The sequence below is a fragment of the Buteo buteo genome, chromosome 5 (genome assembly GCF_964188355.1).
Source record: "Buteo buteo chromosome 5, bButBut1.hap1.1, whole genome shotgun sequence".
NCBI classification, from domain to species: Eukaryota; Metazoa; Chordata; class Aves; order Accipitriformes; family Accipitridae; genus Buteo; species Buteo buteo.
The window spans coordinates 676,138-700,046 of NC_134175.1; the positions used below are offsets into that span (position 1 = coordinate 676,138).

Genomic DNA, 23,909 nt, shown 5'->3' on the forward strand with positions numbered 1-23,909 from the left:
CATTTTGTAAAAGTGCCAGGCATTGGAGCAGCAAGCAAACAAGATGCCCTGGGATGACAGCACACTGGAGAAGATGGAAAAAACCAGTGCTTTCCAGGTAAGTGGAGTCATTTTTAGGCAAAACTTCATTTCTCAGAATTAAAAAGAATTCCTGAACCGTGGGAGCAAAACTTTTAATTTCACACCATGACAGAGGTGGGGCAGGAGGGCGGGGAGGGACCACCTCCAGCAGCTACACGGCAGGGAAGATCCCGGGAAGCCTCTTCAGCATCACCGGACCGACATCAAGTCCCTAAAAGCCCATCCACGCATCGGGGCCAGCGAGGCGATCACAGCAGCACCAGGCGCAGCCTCGCTGGACTGAGCCGGGTGATGCTAAAAAGAGGAGGAGGAGGAGGAGAGCGAGGCGATGCTCGCTTTGAGACCAGTTGGGCCAGCGGTTTAAGAGTCACCACCAAGCAGATAACAGGATTCCTGTCAGGAAAGCTTCCAGTTCTCACACTCCACCGGGAAGCTCATGATGGGCTTTTACCGCTGCTTTATTTCCCTCAGAATCAATAGAAAACAATAATCCTACGGCCAAACATAAATCACGTTGCAGAACTCAGCGAATCATCACATGGGACGCCTCAGGACGAGGCCTTTTATTTAATCCCAGAAAAAGCACCGTTAATGATTTAGCAGACTCCTATTCCGGGGCGCTGGAGATCTCCATCCTGCATCGAGCACGGCCGCCGTTGCCCAAGCAGTTAAGGTTTATTGGCGGAGCAAACGCCGTTTCAGCCTCGCGTGTGCCAGGCGGGCACAAGCGCCTGGGAACAGCTCTCCGCACCAGCAGGCAAAGCCCACGGGGGCTGCACGCCTGTGCCCGTCCCGACACGCGCCCACCCTGCCCGTGGGCTGCAAAGCGGCTCCTAAAATGCCTTTTACTACTGGTTGTACTGGAAATACCCCTTCGGGCTGCGCCAGGCCAGGAGTGCTTTACAAGTTTGTGCCGTCTGTTAACGTGGAAAAACGATGGTAGGTAAAGCAGCTGCGTCACGAGTGGGAAATTAAAGGCTCCTGCACTCAGCTAACAGCGGCAGCGGCTCCAGCAAACTCCGGCAGGACCTTTCTCTCCGCTCCCAGCCGGGAGACAACACAACCCACGGGAAGGGGTTTTTTTCTCGTGAAAGCACAGCCAGCAGCCCCAGACACCCCCACGGGAGCTGCAAGCTCAGTCCAGCCCCGCCGAGCACCCAGCCAGACAAAAGGAAATCCAGCACCGAATCAGCTAAGGAAAATGGGAAAGCGTTTATCCTAATGAACAAACTTTTTTCCCCCTGAAAAGCGTACCAAAAACTGGCAGAAGAATCATGTCGGTTTACATCCTGTCAGGAAATTACAGGAAAGAAAAAGGCACAGTGGAAATTATCTGTGGGTGTGAGATTTAAGGTACATTTTTAATTAAAACAAAAAGACCAAAGCTGCGATGCAGCGTCATAAAGCAGATAATTTTACAGCTGGATGGTCTCCCTCTGATGTACTTGAAAACCATTTTTAAGTGACATAAAGTTTAACATACCGGTACATCTGCCTACCCACCAGATTCTACACGGAATTTAAAATTTAATTATAGTAAAGTATTGTTACAGCTCGCATAACAAGAATGCCAACCGAGTGTAACTTTAGGAGAATCTTTGCCAGATTTTTGTAAATTTGTGTTTCTCAGGACTAGGAAGAAAAAAAAGAAAAAAAAAAGCTCAGCCCCTGTATCTATGCTCTCAGCCTTTGTATTTATTGCTCACCCACCATCTCCTCCACACTTGGACTGAGGAGGTTCACACACTTCTCCAGCACTTCTCACTGCCGCCTGCAGAGCAGCAGGCGGGTGAAATCGCAGCGTCCTCTCGTAGCAGCCTCGGCGCAGGGAACCGGACTCGGGAAGCCGGAGCTGCACTCCCTGATGCTATGTTACACACAAGGAGTCTCCCACAAGATTCTCCTCTAAGTGCAAGCACGGGGATGTATGCATCCTGGAAAACCAACCATCTACCTACAGGAGAATGCATAAAGCCACGTGGAAATGGAATACTGCAGGTGTAGCAGTCCGTGGGTGAAGGCCAGAAAAGCAGCAGCAGCAAAATGGGAAAATGCGTCCCTCAGTATCTGGTGGTGATGGTACGAGGACAGTCAAAATTAGCTTTGTTAGAAGGTTGATACTGCAGGACCCCAGCAAGGCCTGTGGGGCTTTGAAATCGATGCCTTAGAAAACGGGAGGGCGAATTGCAGGAAACCAAATCTGAATTACCAGCCTTGGGACTTTGCAGCAGCTCGTGGAGCAGCAGGCAAGGGGCCGGGAGGACGAACGGGAGGGAGAGCCGCGGGTTTTCAGCTGAGAGGAGAGCAGGCAGCCGCCAGCATCTCGCCACAGCACCAATCGCCCCCATTAGGCAATTCATTAAACCCCGCGGCGCCGCTTGCACCACCAGTGACAAACGCCTCTCAGCTGCACCAGTTCACACGGACTGCAAAAGGACGTTATTCCAAAAGCTGGGAGGGAAGGGGAAGAAAAGAGAAGAGCACAACGAGAGGGTGAAGATCGCACCTCACAGCGGGAGCGAGGAAGCCTTTTGCTGTTCAGGTACACCAGAAACGAAAAGAGAAACTCCTAGCGCAAAGGACAGAACCTTCGGGACGGGGGGAAAGGAGTAATTTCACATTTCTGTAAACGTCCAGGAAGACCACAACCCCTTTAGAGAAACCAAAGGACACTACAAGCCCAGCAGTGTGCGCAAGAACAGCACGTGCACCCACCAAGCACGCCAGCTACCAGGTTAGCAAATTATTCCTCATGCCACAGCAAGATAAAAGCCTGCTCATTACTTACAAACACTGTTATTCAGCACCAAAAAAAACCCCAACCCCAGCCTCTGTAGTCAGCTCCTCATCTTCCGACAAACGCGGGTTGTTATACAAATCAATTTGTATTCTTCCAATCTGAATAGCAGGTTCGCCGTGATGCACGGCTCCCGGCTGCTCTTCACGCACGTGGGGCGCAAAAGCCCTCATCCCAATTCCAGATTTCTAGCACACGCTTGCTAACGCACCAGCGTGCAAATTAAATCATGCTATATTTGCCACAAATGTTACACCATCCCTGTCTGGAAAGCGAAGCATCCACCCTCTGGAGACAAGACATCCCTTTCCACCGGACCCTGGGCACCCTGATCTCTGCTGGCCAAGGACGGGAGGGTGGGGAGAGCCGCGATGCCTGGCTCCAGCCCAGCACTCCAACTTCAGCGCCAGATTTCCTGAACGGAAAAAACTTTGTCAATAAATAATCCCGATAAATAGTTTCTTTTTAACCAGCTGGTATTTGCAGGCCATTAAGATGCAACAAGCAGTCTCAGACACTCTTTCTGTACGTTGTTTTTGATGCAGAGAATGTATCGGAAAAAATGAGAGAATATCATTAAAGGTTAATTATGAGCAACTTAAAGGTTATTTTTGCATATCTCACCTCCTGGACAAAAGATGCTTCTTCATTACCATACCAGAATATAAATTAAGTTGCAAAGCCTTTAAAATGCGACAAAGACTTTAATTTTGTTGCCGTTTAAAGCAGTATGAACAAATACCAGTCTTCCTATCCCTTCTGCAGCCTCTACGCATTGTGGAGAAAAGGGCACCTCCAAAGTGGTCCCACAACTGCAATTAGACCCTCCATCCTTCTCGGTATCCTTCGACTGGAAGCATAAAATGCATGAAAATATGGGAAGGTCTGGCGGGTCTGGTTCCAGCCGCCAGGAGCCCCAACCCAAAATCTCTCCTTGCACATCTTTACCTTTCTTCTGCTCTAACTGGGACAAAGGCAGCTCCTCTCTTATTTGGCTCACAGCCCCTTAAACCCCAATCACACTGTCAACATGGCAGGGACTCGCTCATACCAAGCGGCCTCTGACACTTGGAGCATCCTCCCACCCCTGTAACATTTGATCTAGAAACAGTCAGAGCCTGCCCAAATTTTGAAAGTCAGTTTTGTCCAAAAATGAACACCACGTATTTTCCTTGGCTGTATCTATCGATGGAAAAAAGCTTACCAAGCCTCACTGAAGGCTGATAGTAGTTTGCTGAATAATTTAATCGCTTTATTATCAGATAATTGCTTTTTCTGACAATTCCATGTTTTCTAGGGTTCTCTGTCTCTCCAAGGGGCAACGCTGCAGGACTCTCTCCTGACTCTGTGTGAAGAAGAGCGGGAGCCTTCGCACCCCAGCACCGCCATCCCCGCAAAGCCGGGCAGCGGGGACAGGAGAAGATGTCCGTCTGCATGGACCAGCTATGGAGCCAGCATCTTTGAAACCGTACCCAGCTGACGTGTGGCAAACTCAGAGCCTGGTGAACACACATAGTGGCTGCGGAGAGATCAGTGGGCTGGAGGAGCCAACCTTCAGCATCCGTGCCAGTTGAATCCCGCCCACAATGGAAATACGGACATCTCGCCTCGGTTGTCCAAGTTGGCCAATGCTGTCTTCCATGGTGATGCAGCTCTCCTGAGCCGTGGGTTAAATACGAAGGGAAACCAGCTCTCCAGGAGCACCAGCTTGCACCAGCTGCCCAGGCTGGATCAGTCATAGCCAGGGCTTGCATGAAATACTTGAAGACTGTCAACTGATCTGGGCCAGGGCGTCCTGATGGCTCCCAGCGATCCTGCCGCTAGGTCACGTTAAAACAAATGGGGTGAGCTGTTAAAGGAATTAATTATTGGCGTCTCAACACCCCTGGACCACAGCGGCTAAAAATCTATATGAATCAATGCCTCTCAAAACCACCTCTGTACTGTTTATCCTCTTCAGAGGAAAAAAAGGAAAAAAAAAAAAAAAGAGTAGGAAATACTGAGAGCAGCGAGAAGAAAGCGTTGAGAGTCATGAAATCTTTAAAGTGTAGAGAGAGATGTGCCACAGTTAGCAGGGATTATGCCAAGCAGCATCCCAAGCCAGAAAGAGCTGACAGCACACACATTGCCTTTGATGAAGGAAAAATAGGTCATATGCGACCCCAAACATGCAAACAGAGTTTCCAGCAACACAAGCAGAAAATCCAAAATTTTGCCACCGCGCATGGGTAAGGTTGATGGTCCTGGATCCCATGGAGAGTATGAGCCACACGACAAAGCAAGGACCTTTCAAACGTGCCTTGAGAGTCTAAACATGGTTTCAAGAGTATTTTCATCTGCGATAAGCAGAAGGGGAGACGGACAGAACTTTTGCCATCGATCACAAGCTCTAGGCGGTCGCCTTTTCACGACCTCCCGCTTACACGAGCATCTCCTCAACACGGAGCCTCCAGCTCAGTTCACGAGTGCCAGGACATCCTGGCAGCAGATCTACCCGACACAGCAGGACGGCTCCCGCCCAGAGCGCGTCGGCGAGCCGCCTTGCAAGGTAATGACCTAACGCAGTAAATGAATTCCAAAGCACAATTGTTTTCAATCTTCATTTAAACCCAACCTTAGTTAATCTCACTTTAATGACATAGGAAATGGAAATCCCCTTAATAAAGTAAGTTATGAATATTTATGAGCCTATTTTTACCTGAAAATTGAATAATTCAATTAATTTTACTATTAATTATTTAATACAAAATTAATATACTGCAAGATCCTAACTTATCTTTAAGAAGCCCCCAGTCAAGATATCCAAGATGAAATACATTCCTCAAGCTGGACCGCCGGACAGGTAAGGACCGGAGCGTGCTCCTTGGGCGATGGGCAGCGGGATGGGCACGAGGCGAGGCTCCTGCCCTTTGCCGCAGAGCAGGGTCGGTCCTCCCCTGCAATCCCCCCGCGGCAGAGGGTCGGTCGATGCGGACCCCATCCCTGCCCCAGCTCTGGCTCCAGGCCCTCTCCCACCCCCCCCAGCACCAGCAGCGGGGACGGCCGGGCAGGCAGCAGGGCTCACCGCACCCGGCGATGCTCTCCAGGGGAGACAGGCGCGTTTCTTCTCGCCTTTACATCCCCCCCGGGCAGTTTTGCTGAAACAATAATTGTATTAGGTTTGCCTGCCGTGCTCCCTCTAAATCTCATTGCGGACTGGTACCCTCTGCTCCAGCCCAGGCACGAGCCCGCACTTAATGTAACAAATTGAATTTCCCAGGAAATTTCAAAACTCTGGAGCCAGCAAAAATCGCTAAAAAAGTAACAGAGGAAAACAACCACTGTTGTGTGTGCATTTTCAATCAGAAGAAGTGATTTCTAACCGGCCTAATGTAATCTGCATCCCTGCTTTCAGCGACCAGTATCAGCAAAAGTTGAAGTGAATAAATGGTACAACAGTCCTCTCCAAGACACGACGTCTCTGATGAGAGAAAGCCGGGTTACTTATTCCTCTGCTTTTCGCTACCTTGGCACATCCTCCAGCCTCGAGCTGGGTCCAGGTTCCCCGAAGCCTCGGCTCACCACGGGGGCTGCGAAGCATCGCCCCCCCGCAGCCCGCGCCTGCTTCCGAGCCGAGGACCAGCTCTGCCCAGTGGGATGAGCCCTTCCCACTCCCACGAACCGGGTCCCGACAAGTCTGTGATTTATCAGGTTGGGATTTTTCAGCGGGAAACGCTGCCCAGCCTACCGTCCCTGCCCGTGACACCAAAAAGTGATGCTTTTTTTCCTGAAGCCAGGAGAGGGGAATTAAAATGCTAAAAATAACCCAGGAGGTAGCAGAAGTAAAACTGAATTCCCCCAAATGCATACCGACAGCATATGTAAATCACTATTGATTTGTAGGAGCAGGCTGTTGCCCAACTTTTTTAGTTGCAGGAATCTTACTGTCTCACTGCCTAAAAGAGCATTTGGGCTCTAACCTCGTAGCTTCTGGGCACGGCCAAGTCTTTTCAGTGGCCTGAGCCTCACTTGTGAAACACAGGTGAAGCTACATCGGATCGCTCAAGCGTATTTTTAAAATCCTCTAGAAATGATAATTACAGAAGGCACTTAGAAACAGATAAGCAAAGTATCTTCATCTAGCAGAACGTTTTTGGACTAAGAAGGTCGGCTTTGTCACTGAAATTCCAATGTAAATAACAATTAAGTTCTACTTGATATACAAATGTCAAGTAATTTTTTTTTTGTCGTCACAATTTGCATTTAAACTTGGAAATGTCAGAGACTTCAGCCTTGCTGCATTAGCAGAAAGCTTCCCCAGTTCACCCTGCTGAGTGGAATACCCGCTGTGGATTATCTGGCACATTATCAAGTAACCAAACACCATTTCAAGGAAACATCAAGGTCGATGCCTTGCGAGGTGTACTTGTTAATTTATGTTGATAAACGGGAGTGCTTAAAAGACTGTTGTAATAATACTCCAGTATACTTGCATCAGCATATTTTATCAATTAGAGTCATTCAACAAGAAGTTTCATAAAAAAGCCATTTTAGCGACCTTTAAAAGCTTTCTCATCGCTCCTCTAATGCCACCACAATGGCATCGTAAGAGGGTTCCTCCTCCATCCACGACCAAAGCGACACCTGACCGGTACCGTGTTGTAAACACGGGAACTTCTTTATGAGAAAGAGATGAAGACGCTCGGAAATGGCAGGCAGGGCTCGAAACGAACTCTTCCTCTTTTGCCACCTTCTGCATTAGCTCAGTAACCCGGGAAGTCACCAACAGCTTCGGCAACCGCCGGCCCCCGACGCGCATCGTCCGGCCGCTCTCAGACCCTGCTACAGCCATCCATCTAGCAGCGATTCCTTGGGTCACGCTATACATCATCTTATTAAGAGACTCCATAAGCGTCAGTGGTGCAATTAATTTTTATTAATTGTCCGAGATGAAATTAGCAGCACCCACAGCAGCAAACAAAGAACAGGGAGTGTTCCAGTTCAGCGCTGGATCGATGTCGTTAATTCTGTAATACCGAGAGCCCTGATTGTATGAACTCAGCATTTAACTCTTCCAATTAATTTTTATATTAAAAAAAAAAAAAGAAAACTAACTCAACGATTTAAGAAGGTCCTTAAACAGCCGTCACAACTTTCCATCTCCTGCGACACTCATTCTTTCAAGTGTAAACACACAGGAGGAAGGTATTGTAATATTAATCAGACAATTTTCATGCATTGCCTTTAGCAAACCAAACTCTTAAAATCATAAGACACTGCTACAAAAACATTTATAATCTCCTATCTTTAGTGATGCCATGTATACCCAGACTAGTTAATATGTTTTTCTGACCACTTAATAGACTTATCTGGCAAAGGTTCAGCAAGAAATTATTTCGCCTTAATTCCAAAACTCAGACTACCAGGTCAGAAGAAAGCTTTTTCTCGTATTATCATACTACCTGCTGTCCTGCAGCCAAGAAGGGGAGTGAAGCAAAGTGTTTATGCACCCACCAAGGTGAGACTCTTGGCTGCCATCCACGGGAAAGGTCCATCTATGGGCCCTTCAGCCACCACAGCAGCTTTGGGTCTTGCAGAACCATTTGAGAAAGCAATCGGGTTTCAAACGTCTCTCTTTCCAGGTACTATGGACACAAATGCATTACTTAAAGTTGTCACAAAAAATATAGAACAGACTGGGGAGGGGGACACGGACACCCCAAACCAAACCTAAAATTACATACGCTTTTTTTCTCCTTATTTCATGGAAAGCACATCCTCTCTGTGCCCCGACTGCCGCTGCACTGCGCTCCTCCACCTCCGCCCTCCCCTCGGCTGGGAGCTACGGAACACCCGGGCAATTAATCTGCCCTACTCGTTAGGGTCAATACCGGTCCTTGCATCTCACTAATTTCTGCTCCTGCTAATTACAGAGGGAGGCAATGCCAAACCCAGCAAGAAGCTGCCCAGGACGCCGCTGGCACTGGGTCTCTGCAGCGGATGGCGATGGGACGCGGGATGCTAAAAAAGGCTCTTCTCCCACCTTGGTCCTAGCAGGCTTCCTCTGATAACCCTGCCCTTTTCAATAGGAAAGGGATGGATTGGTAAAAAGAAATAGAAGAAAAACCCCCACGACATCAGAAAGCAAGTTTTTTGTGTTGGTGAGACATACAGAAACTTTGCAAGCCTGAACACAGCCGAACCGGCAGGAAAACATCCGCAGCCGAAACTTCACGTATCGGTTCCCAAGGGAGCGGAGGAGTTAAACATTTATGGCAGCGCGAGGAAGACATGACATTTACTGAATAATAAACTGCAAACATGTCTGTTAATGCGGCTTTTTGGGATCTCCTCGCCATCAAACACTTAACCCCAGCAAGAAAAACACCAAAACGCAAACAATCCCTGCGACTGCATGTTAAACAGGCAGAGCACAGGGGAGGGCTTTGCGCTTTTTTATTTATTTAAAGTTGGAGGCTGCAGGGAGCACTGTCAAGATAAATAGCCTGCAACCTCGCTCACAGGCTTTCAAACCCCTTCATCTGAAGGCATACAATTAAATCCTGAACAATCGGGTTAAAACTTTAACCTGTCAAGATTGCAGCTGTTCCATTTTTAATCAATCTGATTTCATTCAATAAAATGCTCATTAAGTCAATTAATGAGAGTTTGGTGTCACAAGCCATCAAGCATGACTGGGAGCTTTCGCTCAGTGGCCAACGCATTGATTAGCGAGTCAAGTCATCAGTGAGAATGAGTCAATATGCTGAAGCATGAGCAACGTTACCTTGTTTTAGGGGAAGTTGTTAGCCATTCTTCATGCTTTTCAAACGTTATTAAATAAGCTGCAATTTCCTGAAAGAGAAACGCAGAAAGAAAAAAAGAGTTATTTGCATGGCTGTGTTGGAAACCGGAAAGTTCTATAACAGAGAAGTTTTATAACTGAGACAAGGAGCTGCCAGCCCCGGGTTAGGTCGCAGCTTCAATCGGGTTTTGACCGCAATAGTGTGCTCAGTCAACGTTTGTATTTGCGCCACCAAAGCCAGACTTAAATAACATAATGAAGAGATGCAAACGAGGAAAGACATTAACATTTTCCAGCGCAGACAATTTGCTGGTAATTTTGGTGACCGCAGCATCGCCGAGAGCCTGGCGTTACGTCAGGAGGCAAAGGGGAAGGCAGCGACAACACGGACACGGGAAGCTAAATTAAATATTTATAAATAGAACAGCATCACTGCAGAGAGAATTACTGAATTATTAATCGTTGCCATAAAAAGCCAGCGGGTGACATCAACATAAGTCATCGCTCCCACTTGCAGGAATGATACGGGCGATTACTTCCAGATCAGAACCGATTTGTTCGCAGGAAATTATCGGCGCCGGCGAGATAATTCACGACGGTGCTTGTACATACGCCTGACGAACGCGGGATGGCCGCCCATCAATTTCCTTGGTACAAACCCGGAGCGGTTGTGGGGCAGCCACGCTGCAGACAGGCTGAGCGTCACCAGCAGCCCCGGGAGAGACCAGGGCGATCCGCACCGGAGGAGATGCAGGACCACTGACCGTCCCTAATGGCGATGGCTGCCGTCACCACGCCAGCAACGTCCCGACACCTAGAGATGGCCAAGGAGCCCTGGGGCTGCAGTCCACAGGCTGCTGGAAACAAGGTGTCCCGCCCCCCCCCCCCCCCCCCGAAGATATATTCAGAAATACGTAGGGTTTTGATGGTTCTCTTCCAAAAATTGCCTACCAGCCAGGTCCAGAGTCTCCCTCTCGGAGGGAGACTTGCAACAGCAAAAGCTATGCAGGAAGGTCAGCGAGGCTGCCCTGAGCGTTCCATTGCCTCAAATTAGACCACGAAAACGCGTGCAGTTTAATCTCCAGAGCTCCTGCAACAGAAATGTCTACAGGCTGCGCCATCGCGAAGGTAACGCACACAAGAAATGGGTCTTTCGACCAGGAGATGATTTTTTTTTTTTTTTTTAAAAAGATAGTTCTATATAAGGGTTGTAGCTGTGTAGTACCAAAGCTAAAAAAATCCACAATGCTCTCCAACCAGCTGGCCCAAGCATCTGCTAGAGCCACAAAATGCAATTATATTACTCCCAAACGAGACGTAAAAATATCTTGTTTCCAATACTCTTGGTTTTAAGACTCATACTTAATGTCCTCTGGGTATTGCAGCGGTGCCAGATCTCCGTGTTATGTACTTTATTAGAGTTGTGTGAATGTCATATTAATGACTCCTGACCAACATGTTTACACTGCAAATAAATTCTCCCAGAATCCACCACCGCACCCCTCGCTTCCCAAGCCCGACTCTGCATTTTTAAACGCCTACCCTAGCAGCAGACGATGGGAGCAGTACCGCTTCTCCGTGAGCCAGGAGGAGGAGCAGTGACATGAAGCTCCAAAAACACTTCTTTTTAATTTCTGGCTAATTGCCACATAAAATTCAATACCAAAATAACGTGGTGCAGCCCTCCACCGGGACGCCAGTTGTTGGCATAGCATCTACACTCGCGACCTTCCCAGAGGACACGCCAAACCTTGTGCTTTTACAGAAGCCACAGTTGAATCAGATGCAAGTGCTAAAATTCAGCCACTGCACGGGCAAAAAGGTCTGGCCCCAGATTTCCACTGGGCTCCAAAGAGGCATTGCCCGTTGCTCCCCACCAGAGCCGCCGATGCAGCGTTAACTCACGGCTTTGACGCAGGGTGCGACTTGTAAGAGCCAACCGCTGATTTCATGTGTGTGTGTGTGTGTGTGTGTATATATACATAAAAAAAATACTCTGCAACTGAAGTTCTTCAAAAAATATGAAACAAGATCTCTGGTTTTTTTTTAAAGCCAGTACAGTATTTCCACCAAATGTGCTGCGGTCTGCAGAATTTTATTCCCAGCCCATCCCACATTATGGCCTCGAGTTGCTACATTACAAATCTGTGTCATCTCGCACCTTACAGTGAGATGAGCTTTGGAGATACCAAGGAACAAGCACCAGCAGATGCCGAAGAGGGAGCTCTCTATACGTCCTCTCTAACGCCCAAGTCCCCCGGACGCTCGCAGCGTATGATCTGCATGAGCAGGCATTTACAGAAACAAATCCCTTCAATGCAGAGACAGATCAGCTGATTCACCCTCAAAATCCTGCAAAAATAGGCATGTTCGGTGGGCTTCAGATTAGCATGGGATTTTGCCTATTCCTACTAAAATTAAACTTGCCGTAAGGAGAATAAAGCAATTTTTAACTTTTGCGGCTGAACAAACGCATTGCTACAGCAGAGAAAACCAAAGTATTTCAGGTGAATGAATGCCGCTCTTACCCAAAGCTTGTTTATTTTATTCCCTCCAGCCAGCCTATACCCTGCACGCTTGGAATCTTCATCCCAAGACTGTCACCGATGGGAGGAGCTGCGGCAACGAGACGCTCCCATCTGGAAGGAGAACGTTTGTTTCCACACTGCCGGCCCGGGCCTGCTCAACAAATTTGGGCAGACCGAAGAATAAGCTGCCGATTGACATCGCCGGCATGCGGGCGACCCACTGAAACACACGCACCAAAACACACGCACGTTCCACGGTACAGAAAGGCACAGCTCCAACCAGACTCCAGGCTGGATCTTGAGACAACTCAAAATGCGTAATTCAATTCTTCTAACAGGATAAAAGAAGGATCCGCATCAACCAGGATAGGAGCTCCCCCAGGCTTTCTGCTTAATGACATATTACAGCCTGATTTCCCTCCTCCAGAGGAAATACCTTGGATAACAAGGAAAATCTAGCTCACGGCAGCGCTATAAATTAACACGCAGAGCAGAGAGATGGCAAATCCTCCACGCTGCCTTCCATGCCCCGAGTACTCAGAATTACAAGGACCGACATGCAAATGGGGCAAAAAAAAAAAAAAAAAAAAATCCCCAAATCTCCTGCCTTGTCTGCTCGCCCTGCCCACGCCTGCCTGCAACCCCGTCGCCCGGAGCACCGCACCCTTCACCAGGATGTCTTGGCATCACCAGCAATGAGGAGCCGGCACGCTCAGCGTCGCAAGCTACCATGCCAACAGCTCCTCGACCCGGTTTGCGTGCTGCTGGAGCGGCGGGGGGGAGCCGAAACCAGGCACGCAGAGTCCGAAGAAGGTTCGGCGTCAGGAGAATTCCTGCCACGGTGCCCGATCGCTCCCCCAGCCACAGGACCCCACGCCGCGCCGGGGAAGAAGCGGTGAGCAGAAACACCGGTTTATGGTTTTGACACCTACGTGCCAACTTCTGTCAGTACGTAAGCACCGTGACTCTGGGAGAATAATCCCTCGTCTGCCACCTCAAATTGGAGCAGAACTGCGAGAAACAGATGACTCGGTGATGCTCGGTGATGCCGGCGGCGAATGCTCCCGCACACGCAAAGCCTGTCGGAAAGGCACATCTCGCGCACCGGGGGGAACCCTGCACAGGGGCTGCACAGCGAAACGCTGCGTTTCGGAGGGAGGGAGAGAGCAGAGCTGTGTGCACCGGGCACACGAAGCAGAGGAGCGCAGCGGCAAGACGCCTCGGGTCGGCGCCCGCAGCCTGGATGGAGAAAGCCTGTCCCAGGGATGGGATGCACAGGACCAGGATGGGGAGGATGCGCTGGGGAAGGCTTCTCTGCTGTCAGCAGCAAAACCCCTTTAAACCCCGGTCTTGAAATGTTCTGCTTTCTGTAACTACACATCTTTGTGTCCGTGGCCCAGGAAAGTCCCAGAAAACCGCAGAAGCCAGGGTTGGCAGCAAACAGACAGAGGTGGATGCTTCGAGGTCAGAGGCCGGAGCGAAAGGAGATGCTTTTCATGGAAGAGACAACACAGGGGGCATGCACACACAAATCCGCAGCCAAGCAGCTCCTCCAAGCAAAGCCCAAACCAAGCTAAAGGTGAGCCCGAGCAGCTCAAGTCATAAAAAAAGCTGTTGTTTTCAAATCCGAGGAAAGCACCACCGGTGAGCTGCAAAACACAAGGACAAGGTTTCTGAGGAGTCTTGAAGCCGCAGGCAGCACAGAAAGAGCTGCAGCTGGGAGCGGTCAGCACTTCGAAAACCCAGGGTCAAACTCAGCCCAAGTCCGGAAACTTTCCTCTGAGACACCATATCCCACACAGCTTCTTGCAACACATGAATTCCTACAAAGTTTTTGCTATAGACAGGTTGGAAAAATAAATCCAAAAGGCCCAGAAAAAGTGGTCAGGCTAACGCTGCTGTTTTATCAATAGTGTGCAAGAGGTGCTTTTTAAAGCGTGTGCCTGTCTGCGCTTTGGGGCACAAGCAGGGCTGCTAACGAAGAGCCGGTGCTCATCAGCTGCGCGGGGCATGTACCCCTTTGTCACACCAACACAGTCTTTCCTTTTGAAAGAAGGGGGAAGAAATAGATTTATCACCAGAAGACACAAAGTCATTAAATAATTAAAAACAAAACTATAGGCACAATAAAAGCCCTCTGATAAAAAAACCCCTGCATTTTAATGTGCGTTAATTCCCCTAATGATTCACTCTGTATGTCTTCCAGGGTCAAATCAATGTCTTCACCAAAAAATTCAATTATGTCCCATTCATCGTATCTCTGGAGCGAGGCTATTGTTTGCTTTTGTCTCCTATCAAACCCTTTTCCATTGCTTCTTGCCCGAGATTACAAACAAAAGGCAGTGTGGCACCAGCAAGGTCAGACAAGACAGAGCCAGGCTTTGAAACCCCAGCTCTCCGTCCTCAGCTTTGCTGTTTAATTATAACGCAAGCAGAGAAAATAAAAGGACACGCACGCTTGCTGTAAACGCCCGACTCATCACCGCTGGCGAGTCCCTGTGGGGCACCGGTCGGGGTAAGTGACACTGGATGGACCCCAAGGCCACCCAAGAGCATCTCTGTGGGCAAGGGTACCATGCACCAAGCCCAGCAGCCCCTTGGCTGGGACGTCCCACCTGGCCCCGCATCCCTTCTAAGCCCAGTTTTGGAAACAGCATCAGCAAATAAGCTGAGCGAGCTTTGCTGAGAAAGGTCAAAATACCAAAACTTGTGCGGATCCAGCTCTGTTTCTGACTGTGCCTGCCGATTCCGTGGCAATGCTCGGAGCGTGCCTTTCCCACCTAAGTGAGAGCCTGTAGGACCGAGCCCTACGTTCATAGCTTGTAAGAGACTGGTGAGGAAAAAAGGCTTAATTTGATCAGCTCATGGAAGCACCCCATAAAGCAGTGAGGTAATTTCACATTAAAATCACACGAGTTATGTTTGATCCTAAACTTGGTCATACAATTCAGTGGCTTAATTTATACTTTGTTGCTTGGGCTGAAAGCATTTTACATAAACGAACATTCATTTTTATTTTGCGCTCCCCTGTTTGCTAAGATTATTAGTTCGAACGCGTCCAAGAGCCATCAGCTGTAAAGCCAAGCTAACCGCACCAGACGGGACACGTGCGGGCTGTAGCGTCTCCAGACGACCACCACCGAAGCCCTTCCCGTCGCTCGTCCTCCGGCTTCGTCCCGACAGCCCCGTGCGCTACGTGACCACAGCTTCTCGGCCACTTCAGGACTCTGTCCTGCTCTCAGGTGAAGGACCGGCAGGGGAACGCGCACGTCGTTTGGAAGAAAATGTTATAAAGAGCTCGGAAACTCGCAACAAATACCCCTGCCTGGCAGCAGACAATCTCTGAATCTGAATTTCAGCCCGGAGGAGATGCAAGGAAAGGCTATCGCACAGATGTCTGTCAGAGACACGAGCTCCGGAGGCGGCAGGGCCGCAAGCGCAGAGGCATCGCTCGACAGAGCTGGCAGGCAATCGTCCCACACGGCTCTCGCCCAAAACCCTGAGCGCGGGCGCTCATTAGCACGAGCTAACTGGGATTACTGTTGTCCCAGAGATGGTACCGAGGGGCTGGCTGAAGCCACGGATTTGAGCGGCGGCGGCTCTCTCCTCCCAGCTCGACCCCCTCCAGGTCATCTCTGCATCCTTGCGAGGGTATCAGCAATTCCCACCTGATCTCTTAAAAGAAAAAGAGAAACTGGAACCCAAATAGGATTCCCCGTGCCAGGTAGCTTAGGCCACCTATCTTGTCTCCAAGCAATAAATCATTAGTTTAAAAAAAAAACAAAAGTCTGAATTTCAAGTTATTACTTTGTATGAATTATATGCATCCAAATTAATAAGCTTGAAATGTATGCGTGTTTTAAGAGGAAGCAGGAGAGTTTGTACACATCTCTGGATTTATACCACAGAGCTAATAAAGTTGCATTCTCTTGAGCAAGCACATTTATTCTCTTAGGAAATCTTCACGTCCTCGCTGCTATAAAGACAAATTCCAGCCCATCGCTTCCTTATCGTCCTTCCACTCTGAAATGAAAATACAAATTCATGTTGATTATGTAGCATCTCCTCAGCTGGGATCAAGCCATTTTCATTTTCTAGCCGTCCCTGCTCTCAAAGCCATTAATATTCTGAATATTACGACTACAAACTGATCTGAAAGCCACACAGAGCAAGGTCTCACTACCTTGTTTAGCATCACTGAAACAAAAATTGCAATACCATTTCATTCGTCCAGTTGCTTGGCCTAAAATAGCAATGCAGCCTTGAAAGGGACATCGCTCGGTGAGCTGGGGAGAAATGAGAAGCAAGAGAAAAGCAAACAAAGCTTCTGAGTAACCAGCAGAGAAACACAAGTCAGGCTGCCGTCAGGTTGAGAAATACCTGTCAACAGCAAAACACTTTTACACCAAAATGTTTTATTTCCTTTTGCAGGCAGTGCTTTATTTTTTGTCTCCAAGTGTTACCCATCTGCAACTTTCTTAAGTAAAAATGTTGATCTGCACACTCCAAAGCTGAGAAGAGGAATAAACCCAAATATTACTACGGTTTTACTGACAACCTGTGTTAGCGATACAAGCTGGAGGCCGATGGGATAGAGGTGTCCTCGTGTTGCATTTTGCCAAGAGAAGCCAGAGTAGGTTGTCAGGCTGGATTTGCACGGCTTTGGTTTTCCAAAGTGTGCCAGGGATTTTCTTCCAAAAACCTGCCCAGCCTCCCAGCAGCAGCCGCGCTTTGCTGGGACTCGCTCTAATTGTCCCCAAATGCGCAGCAGGGAGAAGCGGGACGGCGCGGTGTTACCCCGTTTTGTGTCTGATGAAAGGTACCTGAAAGCAAGCTCCCCAGTTACTACAGCACCTTTTCCATTGTGATGGAATTAAAGACAAAAATAAACTAAAACTTCACTTGAAATGTATTTTTCTAACCGAGTAAGGGTACACTAACTAACATCCTATCAAATTAGATGGAAGCTGGGTTTTATTATCAGTATCTGCAGCTAACTAATTGAATCATTTACAACCACCGCCGCACTGAGGGGCTCTCTGTCCCAGGAGGGGGAGGCTGTAGCAGGGGGGGCTGCCATGCACAAAAACCTCCGCTACGCCCCTGTCCCCCATGGGAAAAAACCGGCATCGGTCCCCGTTTCCTCAGTACCCTTGCAGGGGGAGAGATCCGCTTTGTAACGAGGTCCCTGCCTCCTCGGGACTCAAACTTCGTCTCCTCAGAGCCAATGCAAATTCCTCCTCGCTGTATAGCTACCAGGCGCTATTGGGAAAAGTGGATCCCTGCATCCCTGACACCCCTCCCTCCGAGCATCCTCCATCCCGGAGCGATGCTTTTGCCCTGGGGATGCCCTTCTCCATCGGCCGCCTGATGGCACCTATGCAAGGATGCTCTGCTTCGCCCTGTGCTCCACCACCACAGCTCCCCCAGCAAATGGCTGGATTTTAAATGCCCGTTTTCTGGCAGACAGAAAAACCGCAAGTCGCCAGGACGTGGCGGCTTCCGGAGCCATCACTGCTGGGGGGTCCCAGCTAGTCGCCTGGGGAAGAAAAGGCTTTTCTCTATTCCTGGAGCAATAAGCCAAACCCCGCTCCGGAAGGGTCTTAAAGGAGATTTATTTTGCAGAAGCCGTTTTAGAGCCTCTGTGTAGGAGAGAGTGATAAATATTCCGGCTTTCCCCAGTCTCCGCTGCTGCCGCTTGTCCCCCTGGGAAGCGGCAAAGCAACCGGAGAGGGAAGAGGGAGAGAGAAAGCATAAAGGGGGGAACAAAGGATTCGTTTCCAAAACCTGGGACAGGCAAACATGACCTGGTGATGTTCGCCCACGAGGATGCAGGGATGGAGAGGGAGAGCTCACCCCTGTTAACCAGGGCTGTGCTCGCGTGCAGCAGGGGTGCTTATTTATACCCATGAAAATACCATTAAATAGCTTAAGCCAGACTACTTGGTCTATTACTCTAATGGATGAGAAAACCACAGTTTTGGGGGCCCAAAGTGTTTCTTGCTTTCCCTTGCTTTGCCAGAGAGCAGAAGACGACCTGCAGCCCGCCGGCTGCTGCCAGCTCCTTCGCCCAGCCTCGCCCAGCAGAAAGCACCTCTGCAGAGTTTAAATCTTGCAAAAGAGGCGCAATGGCAGCCCTGGGACCGCTAATTGGCACCGCAGGAGAATAAAGCCACGGAGTGGAAAACGCATTTGGTGGGGGAGATGTACGTCTTGTTTCTCCGCGTTGTGCACGGCGACGAGCGGCTGGATTGCAGGCGCTGGAATGTTTTCATTAATAACAGCGTCTCGCTAACCATCTGCTAAAGGTCCACACTATTAATTTAACAGAAAAAAATGGAATAGATTACGCTTACAGTTTTCAATTAAAGTACATGATGTCTTCAAACTGCAACCTTAATTAGACATTACAGGATGACATTTAGGAATCCTGAACTGATCAAGTCATCTGATTGCGAAGGCGTTCCGCAGTAATGCCAGGGCAGCACGCACCCAGGGTGCCGCCGAAAGGGGTGCCCCTCGAGTTTTAACACTTGAGCAGCTTGGCTTAACTCCTAAACTTAAAGGAGTAGAAGGGTGAAACCAACAGCAGCCTCAGCACAACAAAAAAAAAAACAGCTTCAAACAGGCTTGGACACATTCCCAAAGAAAACTTATGGAGAGAGACAGGAGTGCACAAAGGGGGAGGGGGGAGAAAAAAATAACAAAGGTCAGATGTGTAACCAACATCATCCAAACCCAAGCCATGGCACGATTTACACCTACACCTAAACACTTCCAGGGAGACTTCATGGAAACGGAGAACTTGATCTACCCAGACAAAGGTGCCCCACAGCACCCCCACTTAACAACCACTTTCCTGCATCCCAGCAAATTCTGACCGTCTCCACTGATAATTAATAATTAATGATTATTTTACACAATCCCATTTAGACTGCATTCATAGAACATTCTCCAGCACACGTAAGACTTCAGCCCACTCTGCTATACTTTTCATTGTAATTTTAATTTGAGAAGTTGCTGGAGATTGTTTATTACTAGAAGGAAAACGCCGATTGAGCTGTACAGATTTGTAAGGCTCAGCTCAGTTAAGTCAAGGCATTTCCTTCAGGTCAGCATGACCAGAGCTAAAGGGGCTAGCCCTTGTCACTCTTAAACTTCTATAAGTTTAGCAAGCAGACAACTTAAATGCTTTATTTTCAAGGCTAAACCCGGTATGAAGAAACTCAATCAAGACGAGAAATAATTTTCTCTAAAACTGATGAAAACGAGAAGAAAAAAAAAAACAGTCAAGTGAATAAGCAGTGATTAACAGACACCAGAGTTAAATGACATCTGCTCAGCAAAGTCACCTGCCAAATACACGTGGAAAATAGTAAACTTAAAATATGCAACAGGTCTCTATAACAAGACCACAATTCTGCACAAAGGCACTTAGCAATGGCTGTCCTGAACTGCTCAGCTCAGAAGTACCGTTAGTCACAAGTATTAGCGACGTCAGACCTTGAATCAGGCAGTGCCTAATGGGATTAGGATAGATTTTATCTTCCATTTCAGTCCCAAACTGAGGGATAGTCAGTGGAACAGAGCAATATTAAATAATGCCCAATCTTTAGTTACTGGAAAATACCAACCGATCATTACATGATTATTATTATTATTCTTTTTTTTAAAATGACCTTGGACTAAACTTTGTGCTTTAAAGAAATATATGAACTATCATCTTGCTGTCACTGTTAGCTTTAGTACACAAATGGGACTTCTCTTCCATAGCCTGAAAGCCTCAAATAGGCAGTGGGATAAAAGAAGAAAATTCAGTAAGATACGTGTATCTACGTTGCATCAATTACAGTATAACAGTAAAAACTTCAATTATTTTACATAGTTCGAACAATCATGTGGTTTGAAGATGCTGAAGAGTGTCCCCATCCTCTGGAGCAGGCACGCACCATGGGGAGATGTTACCCTGCTCTCGACTCCCACAGAAACCAAGGGTAACATTTAATTTTCTGCAGCTCTCCTCCATTGACCGGCAAACCCCACGCGTGCTTTGGTGCAGCATGGTGGAACAGACCAGATCACCTGCCGTTAACCCACCGTTGTGGGCAATGCAAGGCTTTGAGCCCTGCTGAATGCAAAATCAAAGAGCACTCTTCACCTAAAAAATGCAGCAAAAACACAGATTTGGGAGAGAAGAGGCCCCAAATTACTTTGCCCTTGAACCGCTTCGCGTTTATTCTGGCAGTCTCCCACGGAGCCCAGCCAAACCATCACACGTGAGGGAGAAACACAAAGGATCTCTATATAAAGACATATCACTCCACTGTAATGCTGTATATAGTGTTTTTCCCCCCTTCACCTCTCTAATTCTTCCCCAGCGCTAAGGCATGCAGGCTACATTATTAAACATCTTCCAGACAGCCCCTCACATTTTTATTGTCTTCTTCAATTAAGGACGACAAATTGAGAATATTTAGCTCTTTTGGCTTGTTTCAGTAAAACCGCCGAGTTAATGTCAGCTGGAAGAACGGCGGCTGAAGTAGTACTTCAGGCAGTATCTGCGTTATTCATCTTTTTTTCCTTCTTTATTCAGGTTTAAGTACCACACCATCAGCAAATGTGCTACATTTAACTTTTTATTTTCCATCCAGATTGGAAGAGTTCAAACCCACTTGATTTCTGGTTTTTAAGGGAAAGCAGCAGCTTGTTGTAGCCAAGGAAGCACCCAAAGCTGAACCCCCACCAAGGGAGCAATCCCACGGCAGACACTGGAGGAGATCCGTGGAGAGGAAAACCCGCAGAGCTGTTCCCATCACCTCCCGTCAACACCACTGGGCACACCCTCCTGCGAGAAGCCGTTCCATATCTCCAGTCGAGACCGGCCAAGTCCAACATCTCCAGCCCTAGTAAAACAAGGGGGCTGAAGGATGCTGGTGGATTTTAAGCCATAAGAATCTGGACTGCTGGCCTTAGGAATACATTTTGGGGGAAAATGTCAGGTTTTGTTTATTTGCAACCTGCTGCTACAATCACTTGGCTGGAAGCCTACAGGGATTTCCTCCTTTTGGGTTTCAAAGAGTAAAATGCGGACACGAAAAGAATAGCACTGGTCAGAGCAGGATATCGTGCTTGGTATTTGCAATTATTCTTTCCTAACTTGCCAAATGTGTAGCCTTAAATCGCAGTCATCGGCGCGAGGCTATGAGGATGCTACACGGATGCTGTGCGGATACCGCCCGTACACCCGCTCGGGGAGGAGATCTCCATCCAGCACCAGAGCAAAGCCCTGGCTGGCCCCAGCTCTCGTTCTGACTCGAGACCAGAAACCCACCGCGTGTTCCCCCGTGGATTGGGACTGACAAGCCCGCACGTGGTCCCTCAGCCCCGGGTGCCCTTTGCTTCCAGCCCCCCGGGTGACAGCCGACCCGGCTCTGGCTGCGAGCATCACCCTCCAGCCCAGCTCGCCCTCCTTCCCACTGCCTGGGTGACACAAAGTCCTGCTCTTTGCAGCGAGGCAGCTACACCCAAACGCCAGATGAGGTGAAAATGTCCGCGCTTTCTCGATTTGCCTCTCCCTGCAAGGAGACAGCAGCAAACCCTTCCACCAAAGAACTGTGCAAGGTTCATTAAAAGGAAAATATCCATGGTAATTGCCCCTTTCTGCATATTCCTCACTCCAATATTCTCTAACATAATAATGTTCCACATTCCTGCAGAACTGTCTTTTCAGCATGTTTTTGCATTATGCCTAATTTTGTAAGAGTTTTTCAGTCCCACATAATGACACAGTTCAATGCAGAATCAGATATAAATCTGGCTTAAGAGACTCTCAACAGGAATTCATTTAAAACTGTAAATGTTAAAAGATTCTGTCTCTGATTTATGGCGTTTCCTTATTTCAAACAGGGAATTAAAATCCTTCTTAAAAGATACACATTAAATCATGATAAAAGCTGTGTTCGAATGAAGATGCTGGTCCGACCGAGAGCCACAAAGCACAGAAAGCTGGAAGGAGCAGTAACGGGTGCATTCTACGTTCTCGGCTAAAGCGGCGCTGTCCTGCGACGAACTTGGTCCCCCACATCTTCATCAGTGTAAACTGGATTTCTGGCAGTTGCTGCTGCTGCTTGCATGCTTCATATATCCCCCTCCTGCCCTCCAAGTGCAAGGATCTCCCTTCTCCTGAAGATCTAGCTAAATAAAGGAGTTGCTTTACCAGAAATGATTATTTCATTGTTTTATTCCTTTTGTATTGTTTACATGGAAGACTCTCCCAGCTCTCCAAGGTGCTCTGTAATATCGCACAAGTGCCCCTGTATTGTGCAAACAACATTTAACCTTAAAAGAAATTACCAATGCTAGTCATTATTATCACTCCTATAATAATTCTTAATGTTTTATACTTGTGAACAGATAAAATGGTACTGATCAAGTCTTGAGCATCACGGCATTTGCAGCCCCACACCTGAGCATGGAGACACTGATGAAAGTTTACAAAAAGCTTTTGAAATGAAGCCGTGCAGCGTGCCGATACAATTCCCAAGTCCTTTATTAAGTAGCCAAGATCCCAAAAGAAGAGGGGCCGACGAAAGACTAACGGCTTTCGGTTGTGCCTCCTAGAGGCGCACTCACTGCATCGCCAGATGCCAATCTGTTGCAAGAGTCCATAACCTTGTATTGCTCAGTTAAAATAAAAAATCTAAATGGAAGTAGGACCAATATCAAATATAGGAGTAAAGAAGTAGAGGCGGCCAGAAAAAGCGTTATTCAAATATTTATATAATTAATTGCTCATTACTTGCAGGCCACAGAGCTGTTAGCAGAAACCGAGAGCTCCCTGCCGTGCAGCCTTCAGAGATGCAAAAGGCGGTGCCCGTTCATTCATTAAAACCTTTGGGTCACCCTGACACTTGGACCTGAAAATGCTCCAGGTAACTGCGGTGACGAGGCTCCAAAATTCTATTTCTAGGAGCCAACTATCCCTCACAAATCTTCCCAGAGACAATACAATGGAGTTTAAGGTCTGCTGCCGTTTCTCTTCATCACACAGCTGGACAAGCAAAATCAAATACCAGCAGGTATTTGTTCTCTTCCCCAAACATCCACCCAATTAATCCAAACAAACCTCAAACAAAGCCTAGGGTGTCAACGGGATAAAAAAGACCTTTTGAAATTGTTGGTATTATTACCTAAAACATTATAAATGATCCCATTACACAACCAATTAAGAAATTTGTCTTCCTTCCACCAGGCAGGATGGAGCAGCTACGGACCGAGCTTCAGAGCCAAGAGATCTGCAGGGATCCCCCAGCCCTCCCCGCCGGGAAGCAACTGCAACAGCAAAAAAAAACCCAAAACACCTTGGGAGGCAGAGTTTTGTTCCCAGGCTAAGTTAAGACCTGAGCCATTTGTGTTGTAAATCTAAGCGCTAGGCTCTCTTTCCTCATTTCAAGCATTCACGGCTCGTTAAGTTCTTCCTCCTCCTTTTAACTGTTACTCGAGGTTTAGAAAGAAAATAAAACCATGAAAAATGAGGATTGGGAACACAGCTGTGATTTCCAGTTCCCAACCTGTGCTGCTGGGTTGGTTGGTTTAGGTGTTGGGTTTGGGGGGGGATTTTTTTGGTGTTTTGGCGGTTTTTCCCCCCCAGATCTCCCCCAGTAAATCAGTGGATTCTTCCCAGAAATGGGACTGACAGGTCAAGTATCTAGAAGAGGCT

The 23,909-nt window shown here is 48.1% G+C and overlaps 1 protein-coding gene across 1 annotated transcript in view; it reads right to left on the reverse strand.

Annotated features, from left to right (window-relative positions):
• Window positions 1–23,909, reverse strand: part of CAMTA1 (calmodulin binding transcription activator 1) — a 322,140-nt gene that overhangs the window by 230,794 nt on the left and 67,437 nt on the right. Inside the window, exon 4 of the mRNA XM_075027074.1 lies at window positions 9,645–9,712. Within this exon, the coding sequence (XP_074883175.1) occupies window positions 9,645–9,712 (68 nt within the window). The remainder of the gene's footprint in view (window positions 1–9,644; window positions 9,713–23,909) is intronic.